Source organism: Petromyzon marinus, chromosome 55 (assembly GCF_048934315.1).
Source record: "Petromyzon marinus isolate PM22_M1 ecotype Great Lakes invasive population chromosome 55, UKy_Petmar_22M1.pri1.0, whole genome shotgun sequence".
Taxonomy (NCBI): Eukaryota; Metazoa; Chordata; class Hyperoartia; order Petromyzontiformes; family Petromyzontidae; genus Petromyzon; species Petromyzon marinus.
The window spans coordinates 5,597,010-5,606,236 of NC_133721.1; the positions used below are offsets into that span (position 1 = coordinate 5,597,010).

The 9,227-nt window shown below is 44.1% G+C and overlaps 1 protein-coding gene across 7 annotated transcripts; it reads left to right on the forward strand.

Annotated features, from left to right (window-relative positions):
• The first annotated feature begins 5,981 nt into the window (after positions 1-5,981).
• On the forward strand, positions 5,982-8,623 carry LOC116954604 (olfactory receptor 51E1-like). 7 transcript variants are annotated; one of them, XM_032975256.2, is made up of 3 exons: positions 5,982-6,084; positions 6,425-6,499; positions 7,127-8,623. In XM_032975256.2, exon 3 carries the CDS (start codon positions 7,146-7,148, stop codon positions 8,127-8,129), a length of 984 nt encoding a protein of 327 aa, XP_032831147.2. In that variant the 5' UTR covers positions 5,982-6,084; positions 6,425-6,499; positions 7,127-7,145; the 3' UTR covers positions 8,130-8,623. The 7 variants fall into 7 exon arrangements, with proteins under 7 accessions (XP_032831147.2, XP_075908385.1, XP_032831151.2 ...); XM_032975260.2 differs by having other exon boundaries at positions 5,983-6,084; positions 7,249-8,623; XM_032975257.2 differs by having other exon boundaries at positions 5,985-6,084; positions 6,375-6,499.
• The last annotated feature ends 604 nt before the right edge of the window (positions 8,624-9,227 follow it).

Here is a 9,227-nt window from a genome sequence, read left to right on the forward strand (position 1 = left end):
ATTGAGGGGCTGTCTAGTATCACAGATATTGTAAACAAAAAAAGTTCCTTATATCTGAGTCAAATTTCTATATATGACCAAAAGGCCAAAAGGTACATCTGAACTGTGTCAGGAGGGCACCGAGGGCAGTCTGGAGAGGCGTCTATGAACTTGGCTCTTTTTCTCATTGGTCAAATAGGTGCCGTGCATAAATTTTAATTCGATGAGCTTTAGTGGTACCAATCTTGAGCCAGAGAAAGGGGCACGCCAGATTTGGATTCATTTACGCTGGGGGAAATCTTGGCCCAGAAGTTTATTCCAGTTTTCTAGTGGTAGGTCTAGTTTGAAATCCCTCACCGTCCACGAGGCAGTATGCCTCCGCTAGTCTATATTTGACTTTCGTGTCTCTAGCCAGTCTATTATCATGCATACAGAATGGGCAAAGTTCTTATCTGGGGTTTTGGTGATGACGTCCTTTATCTGTAGGTTACTAAATAAATGTGTCTGGGGAATGTTGTATCTTGCTTGTAGCTGTTCCAAAGGATAATAAGTTGTCTTCTTCGGACAGGAGGTCACCAACTTTTTCCAGTCCTGCCACTTTCCAGCTGGGCCAACTGTTTTCCTTTCCACAATTTTCAACAGAGAGTTATCCCATAGCAGGGACAATCTATGAAGGGGCTTAGGGAGGGGAATACTTTTGTCCCTACATATCCCCAGTGGAGAGTAAACTGTCCACACCGATTTTACGCCCAGGTGTCTATCTTTGGTCGATGAGAGGGAATTCTTAGAAAGGGACCATGGACTCACAGATCCCTCCTCCCACCTTTTACTGATCCCGTTTTTTGTTGTTTCAGGTTCTGGAGGGTGACTGCGTTACGGTATTTTAACAGGTCAGGGAGAGCCATGCGACCTGCCTTCGCAAGGAGGGTAAGGGAGTGAAAAAATCTATCCGCACGAGTTCATGGTTCCAGATAAAGGAGATATGTGAGTGGAGTTTTTTTTTTTTAAAGAAGGGTCTTGGGATCCGGGAAGGAATCGTTCGTAAGTGGTGTAAAGGTTTTGGGAGAGCCAGCATCTTCACCAGATGTGCTCTGCTATGGAGAGAAAGGGGGCACGAGTAAGGTTACACTTTCCTGTAGCAAGGAGGGGACATTCTACTTGAAGAGCGATGTTAGATAAGAGGGGATTGTCACTCCCAGGCATTTGATGTGGATTGGGCACCACTTCAAAGGGGCATCAAACCCTCTGGGGTTTTCAGGGAGGTAGGGAACAGGGGCGTTAGTTCCAATTTAGCTGCGTTTTGCTTGTACCCCGACGCTCTCCCGTACCTCCACCACCAGAGCCAGAATGGCGGGGATTGAAGTCTCCGGATCCTTAAAGGTGATGAGGCCATCATCGGCGTACAGGTAAATTGTATTCTCCACTGCTCCACAATTTACCCCTGAGATCTGTTCTGGATACCCACATTGAAGGGCTCCAAGGCCAGGGTAAATAATAGTGGGGGGAAGGGGGAACCCTGCCTTACGGCTCTGCTTTAGCTGACAAATTGGGGATGCCAAGCCATTCATGACCAGCATATCTGATGGGTTAGCATGTCATAGTCTGTATATGTCAGTGAATGAAGAAGGGATGCCACATTTATCCATAACCCGGAATAGGAAGGTCCTCTCCACCCTGTCAAAAGCCTTTTCACCATCTCGGCCGGTAAGGGCAAAGACAGCTAGATTGTCATTTGTGAGTATTTCTACTGTGTTGACCAGGGCCTGCGCGTTGTTGGCCAAGTCTCTGTTCCTGAGTAGTCCCATCTGCGCTTCGCCAATGGTCATCGGAAAGGCCCTTTCCATTAAATTTGTGAGGATCTTGGAGAGGAGTTTATAGTCCATGTTAAAAAGTGAGATGGGGCTGTAGTAACCTAATACTTCCACTGGAGTGCCCAGTTTATACGAAACTGAGATCCTGGCTTCATTCATGGTTCAATCGAGATATTAAAGTGCATTAGGGAGGAAACTGGATCACTCAGAGATAAATCACACGTGCGAAGTGTTGTATATGTAGGTTATGAAAATTGGATGAAAATTATGAAAATCAAATGAAATTATGGTAATTAGTGTAATTACGCGCATAAATTATGCTAATTCGAGATATAATCGTATTGATTTATGCGAGTGGCTGTGGTTATGATAATCCAGGTCGTTATGATGATTAGGGTCCAGCCTCGGTGACGAGGGTTGGTTATTAATTGGAATAACGCAATTAATCGTAAATTATGCAGGTGATTAGGTGTTGTGAACGTGAATGAGAGAGAACATGGCTTCGTTGTTTAACTCCGTATTATCAATAAGGATACGATTATCTTCGATTTAACGTTTATTGATTATATTATGGATTAGTGTGCTTATGATAGGTCCCCAGAGTTCAGATCTCAATCGCAGATCAATTATTATGCAGAATCACGGAAAGAATCACACACAACCTTCTACTTTAATCAATTTTATTTTCTAGCTAAACTTAAATTTTTTTGACAATATAAGAACTCTCAATCTCGGAATTTCAACACAGCATTAACACGGTAACCATCACGATTGCGTTGTTTCACCTCGATAACGGCACCTGTGGTTAATTCCCGACGCATAACACTATCAATCGGTTGTTGAGAGAGAGATTAAACATGCATAACTATTCTATCAAACCCTTAACTCTATAATATGCAAAATCGTATACTTGAATTTGTTACACAATACTGTACTCAGTCATTGATTCGTATCCAATCTTTAACACATTCTGAAATGCAAAATTATTATGCTTGAAATCGTCAGCACAGTTCCACGGGCGATGTTCATTCATTGATTCATAAACAAGATTATGCCATTAAAGACGACCGACTAAAATACTCCAAAGTGACCGTATTCACGATTCTCGATTAAAATGTTTTCCGTTATCAGCTAATTTTTGACGCACTTATCATGAATCTTCTTGTGTGGGTTAATGTGCGAGGGTTGTTGATTTCCTTGCGTTACGCAAACGCCTAGGTTGACATTCCTTGTCAAAAATATGTTTGTTCACTGCGGAGCGGTGGGGGGTGTGAGGGGGAGAGTGTGGGGGAGGGGGTGGGGCATACGAACAGGCTCCCACAGTTTCGGTCCACTGCTGGCTGGAAGAGTTGGCACGACGCTCGCCGTCGTCGCGCGATGATGGATGTTGAGTGCGGGCCCGCTGCCCTCTCCTGGTGCTGCCCGAACGCTCTCAGCGCTGGTGTCGCACGGTAGCGCAAAGTAGCGAGCGCTGCCTCTCCTTGAAGATGCGCGAATGCGCCCGTGCTGGTTCACTGACAGCAGTTCTCTCCACTGCTATAGTAGCTGCGCGCTCTTGCTTGGCAGCTGGCCAAGCTTTTTCTTCTGCTGAATGAGTCGAGTCGGCACACGCTTGGTCGCTGGTTGCTGAAAGCAGGCTCTCTTTCTCCTTGAAGATGCCACATCGCACGCGCTCTCTCTATGGAGATGCTGACACTTTGTTGGCGGCTGGCAAAAGCCTTTTCCGCTGCTGGATGGCTGCTGCACGCTCTTTCTGTTGAGATGCCCGAGCGCTCTCAGCTGATTCGTTGACAGCCGGCTTCACTGCTGTAGTAGCTGAGTCGGCACAACGCTTGGCCGCTCATTGCAGAAACTCTTGTGTTTGTTGGCGCTGGACGCTCTGCTTTTCCGCTGCTGGATGGCTGGCACTTGATGTTGGAATAAAGTTTGGAGTGATACTTTGCCTTTCGGCTCTGAACTACGCTCGTTGATACATCGCGACTCAGCGATCCTCGCTACTCAGCGAGGATCGTGCTCCTTGGAGCCAGTCGCTCGCTGCGACTGCTCGTGTCTTGTCGATGTCTTGAATCGCTGCTGGTCTTGACTGACTTGACGCTCAGCCGTTATATTCAAAAACATTCCCCGCTCTGCGCAGTGAAGAGGAGGAGGGGGCGTGCTCTGTGTGTGTGTGCATTCGTGTGTGTGTGTTCGTGTGTGTGTTCGTCAAGCCATGTGTTATACAACCCCGGGGGGTGGAGGGGGCGACCCTCTTCGTAACAACAAGCTTTCCTCACTAGGGTGTGAAATTCCTTCCTCGTGCTCTGCGGGAGATACAAAGGCGGACGGGATCTCTTTCTCTCTATACTTTGAGTTGACATCGCTCAAATATCATTTCGATTCCATATTCAACCAATTTGATCCACCCCGTTACCTTGGCTCTTACTTAGTTTATTTTTTTTCGTCATTCTGTGTCTTATCACGTGCTGCGGGGAGAGACGAAGGTGGTCGGGGTTTCTTGGAATATTGGTTACTTATTCCTAAGTTTGCTTTCTCGCCTCATTCCTTCTCGATAACCTTTGACGTGACTCGGTATTTCTGTACCCAATCTTGTGATTTAACAGTAAAAGTATTAAAGGTGACAATCATTTGATAGAGAATTAATAATTGGATAATACTTCACTGATGTATCTGGTGGCCTGGTCTAAATTGGAGTGAGCGCGAGGACCGCTAACTTTAGCTTATTCTGGTTATTGCATTTTAAATTTTAACCGTTGTTTTATTGGCAAATGAGAAAAATGGTTTAACCCGTTGGCGTCCTCGTGTCTGGCTTGGCGGATCTGATCTCTGAGAGACCCTTTTTTGGGGGGGCACATCAAACTCTTGTTCATCTGGAGATCTTCGCAGATAGCTGTTAACATCCTCGCCTCGAGAGTTTTATTAATTCTTTATTTATTTATGGCCTGTTTATGATCGACATCTGGTTCATCTGCTGCGGCTGACTTACGTGTTTTATTAATTATTTTTTTCACTTAAAAAGTTATATACAACAGCAAATATTATTGTTAATCTTAATTTTGGAAAAGGCTCGATATCCAACAGAAGGAGCAACACTCTAACCCATACAGATAAAAGAGATGGGAGTCCACAATTTCTGTACTGAATTCTCTTCGAAAGCCACGGTAGGGACCTTGACGGGGACGAGAAAGGAGTTTCACAATTAACAATCACATCACATTCCAAGCTGACACCTGCTTAACTTTTCCCAGAATTGGAGAAGATCCCGTGCATTTCAGGTGATTTTTTTTTAAATAGTGAAGTATGGTTAAAACCCACCATGACTTGCGTGGCATGAAGAGGATTTCATCCAGCCGTGAATTGACAAAGGGTTGTAATGATTACTCAATTTTACAAAGCAAAATTTAACAACAAAAATACTTTCTTTTACTATTATGATTTATGATCAATAGCATTTCAGGGTAACGCATTTGGTTGCATATGAATGCAAAGTGAATTATCACTGAATGGCTTGGTTTTCCAGATTGTAACGCGTCCATATACCACGATCGTCCCTTTGCTGAATTTAACAGCCACTCGCAACATGTAAAGTAAAACTTTATAAACAGATTCGGTCATTTGTGTGAACCAGTCATTAATCATAGCTGTATTCATTCTGAATTTTGGAAACATTGATTAAACCCCAAAATCACTCCCAATGTGCCTATGACCAATTAACCGAGAATGCATCCAACTCATAACTTCTTGGAAACGAACGAAGCAGTGGTGAGCTTGGGATAGTGCTTGGATGGGTGACCACCGCACACAAAACAGATGCGAAGGGCTGCGGTGGGGCTACCTTGCCTGCAGAGCGCAGTGCAGAAAAAGACAAGGTTGTACAATCGTCTGCTTCAACGCCTAAACTCTCTGCCCTCCCACAACCCGTGCTGACCAGCTGGTCAGCGAGGTCAAATAACTCCACGGTGACTCACAAGGTGTGGGAAAGGCCCTCATCCAGCAGTGGAATGCAAACAGCGGCTAAGAGTGCGCCTAATTAATCAACCTTCGATCGTGTTAAATATCCGTGGCAACCGCAGTGATTTTCATCCTAATTGGCTGAGCGCCACCACGCCTGACTGCAGAGTATTCCCTTGTAATTTGAAGTCGCCTGGCCACAACGCCTCCATGTGAACGTTCGTAATGAGAGACACGTGACCACGGAACCACGAGAGCGTTATTGAACACGTGATACCCAAACGTATAAAAGAGGGGTTCTCGCGCGGCGCACTGAGCTCTCTGCTGCGGACATCTAGGCACCACGGTGAGTTTATACACTGGGGCTTGGGCGGGTGTTTCATTAGCACTCTGTGTCACACTCGCTCGCCTCCTTCTAAGCTAAACGTTACAGATTCTGGAATTAAGTTTGCGCTTTTACGTTGCAATAAAATGCGGTGTCATGGCTAGGAAATGCGTATCAAAAACAACGTCTGATTTTACGTGAAATTTACCATATTACTTATAAAAAATATTCGTAATATGCTTAATTATGGAAAATGCCAGAAACTCACTTTGAGAAATGCATGTTCAATGCATTATTGTCCATGTCATCAGATTTGAATAAGCGCTTCATGTTTTTGGTTTGTGAAATTCAACGCCGTGAGGCCTTAGCAAGTAGAAGACAAAACCATTTGGATTGGCAAAGTGTCTGCATGAGACTACATATCAAAATCCTGACGGTGAGTGAATTGACTTGAATACAATTGAGGTACACACACCCTTACTAGGCATAATCCTCATCATTAGGAATGATCCATGCACTGCTGAATGAAAGACTTTGCAAGCCGTTTTCAAATCTAACAGTCTGATGTCGAAATTAATTTAGCTCTTACACCTGAGCCAATTTGCATCAATCCATCTTTTCAGTGAACATGACGTCTGTAGAAAGGGACCATGGACTCACAGACCCCTCCTCCAAGCGTTATTCAGTCCAAGCGTTCCTCTATCTCGCTGTGATACCGAGCAAACACCTCCTTGCTTTGTTTCTCATCCATGTCTTGCTCCGTTGCTTATCAGTAATGATTGAGTTTTCCGTGAGCACCCCAATCCTTTGCTTGCTCTCGTCCCCCACTTTATTTAATCGTTTTTATTCCAATTTGCCTTCATTACCTGAACAAGGCTTGTATACCGTGATGTCTTTTAACTCTAGAGGGCATTTGGCCTACTCTTCCAAACTAATGGGCAGGAGTACCCACACTTTAACCCAACATGCGCAACCTGAAAGTATTGTATAAAAAAAACCCATAGCTTTAATTTTAAACATCTCTGCTATCTGCGCTTTCTAATATATATAATTCCATCACCAGTTGTCATTAGGCGTCGGCAATGGAGAACGGCAGCTCGGCGTTCTACCTCTCCACGTTCCAAGCCTCGTACTCAGTGCAGATGGTCATCTTTGGCCTCTGCCTGCTGCTCTATGCGATCACAGTTGTAGCCAACCTGCTGGTCTTCGTGGCGGTGCTCGTGTGCCCGGAGCTGCACAAGCCCATGTACTTGTTCCTGGGAAACATGGCGGTGGCCGACATCGTCGCCTGCACAAGCTCCGTGCCCAAGCAGCTGCAAATCCTGCTGACGGGCGACACCAAAATCCTGTACGAGTCTTGCCTCGTGCAGATATTTTCCGTTCACGTGTTTGGCAATCTTGAGTCGCTGATATTATCGGTCATGGCTTTTGACCGTTATGTGGCCATCTGTCACCCGCTGCGCTACCACACCATTGTCACAGCCAAAAAGACGCTCGGAGTCTTGGTGCTGATTTGGGTAATTTCCACGTCGGCTTGCATGATACTCCCGCTGCTCGTCACGCGGCTAAACTTCAGCGATGACAATCGGAAAATCCAGGGGATATTATGTGATCACATGGGCGTCGTTGTATTGGCTGAATCGGACATCAAGGTTAATAATGCATATGGGACGGTGCAAATGGTGCTCTTGTTTTTATTACCGCTTATTTTTATTAGCTACAGCTACTTAAGGATTTTCATTGAGTGTCGAATTAAACGATCAGCTGAGATTACCAAGCATGGTTTGAACACTTTGCTGACACACTTCTTGGCGCTCTTGATATTTTTCATTTGTACTTTGGGTTCCATAATGATTCCTCGATACTTCAAAGATCTCAAAACTCCCACAGTCCTTAACATAAGGTGCTTTTTACAGTTCGGCATCCTTGCTATACCCATGTCAAATGCATTGATCTACTTTTTTCGCACCAAAGAGCTAAGGAAAGGAATAATGAAGTCCTGTCAACATATATTCCTTCTAAGAACATTATTCCCAAAGTTTTTTAAAGATTCGTCCATAAGTTAAACCAAATTTTAAGAGTCCAGCCATAAGCTAAATAACAGTTGATCATACTGCTGGCTTTGCTAGAATGTTAGGTAGAACTGATATTATTGTAATTATTATAGTTAAAATTTTCATTGGAAAAATACCATAAATAGACTTTTGCGTGTTTTTACTGCTACAGGTAATCGAGAGATACTCGTACTACAAATATGAATGAATTGCGAATTTCTATGTTGAGAAAATGTGATGTATTTGTCGCAGACATCATAAACGTGGATCAGTATGGTCACTTTAGGGTTTACCATCTTTTACATGCTCATCTGCACACACTGTTGGGTAATTATTTTAGGCTGAGGTAACCTAGAAGCAGCACCATACACCTATATCCGCTTAAATTGATAATTTCTGTGTTAAAGAATCTCCCCAATTTAAACTTCTGATGTTGCTTACGTATGCTCGCATGTATTGGTAGTATAACGATTGAACAATTCTAATAAAAGTGCCTTTGAAATGAATCGGTCTCACTGTTGTTGAATTTTGAAAATGAAAATGCTCGGGGACAAGTATTGGAAATACATTTTCTTTAGCCGGTTAGACGTGTGTTGTACATTAGAAATGAAGATACGAGGCGCTGCAGATCGATGGCAATTGCAACGTATTTTGAAACACAATAAATGTAAACAAACCTGTATTTCACACTTAGCAGGCCTGCATCAGGCAATCCATTAGTCATGTGGCTGTTGTGCAGAACCAGGTTACTCAAGAGCACCCCCCAAAAAAATATATGCAGTCAACATTGAAAGAGGTGATGGGATGAGGCCATTGAAAGCCCAAAGTGGAGGTGGGTGAAATTTTTTTCTGCTTTACATGAGGTATGTATTTTTAACTTCTTTCGCACCATATGTAGCCAACCGTGCTACTCAGATGTTCGGGAAATGATGCCGGAGCGACAGAGCAGATGCAGCTTTGCTTCTTGCTACCCAAACTGGCAGCATTTCGTGGGTATCTTGTCCAGCAGGGGCTGAATAAGCACGAGTTAAACTACTTTTTCACGGTTCATTGTGCGCATGGGAAATATCTAACAAACTGGACTGAGCTGATGACGCTCATGCTAGTATC

Coding starts and splice junctions, on each gene's coding strand:
- LOC116954604 (XM_032975256.2), top strand. CDS start 7,146: ATGGAGAACGGCAGCTCGGCGTTCTACCTCTCCACGTTCCAAGCCTCG.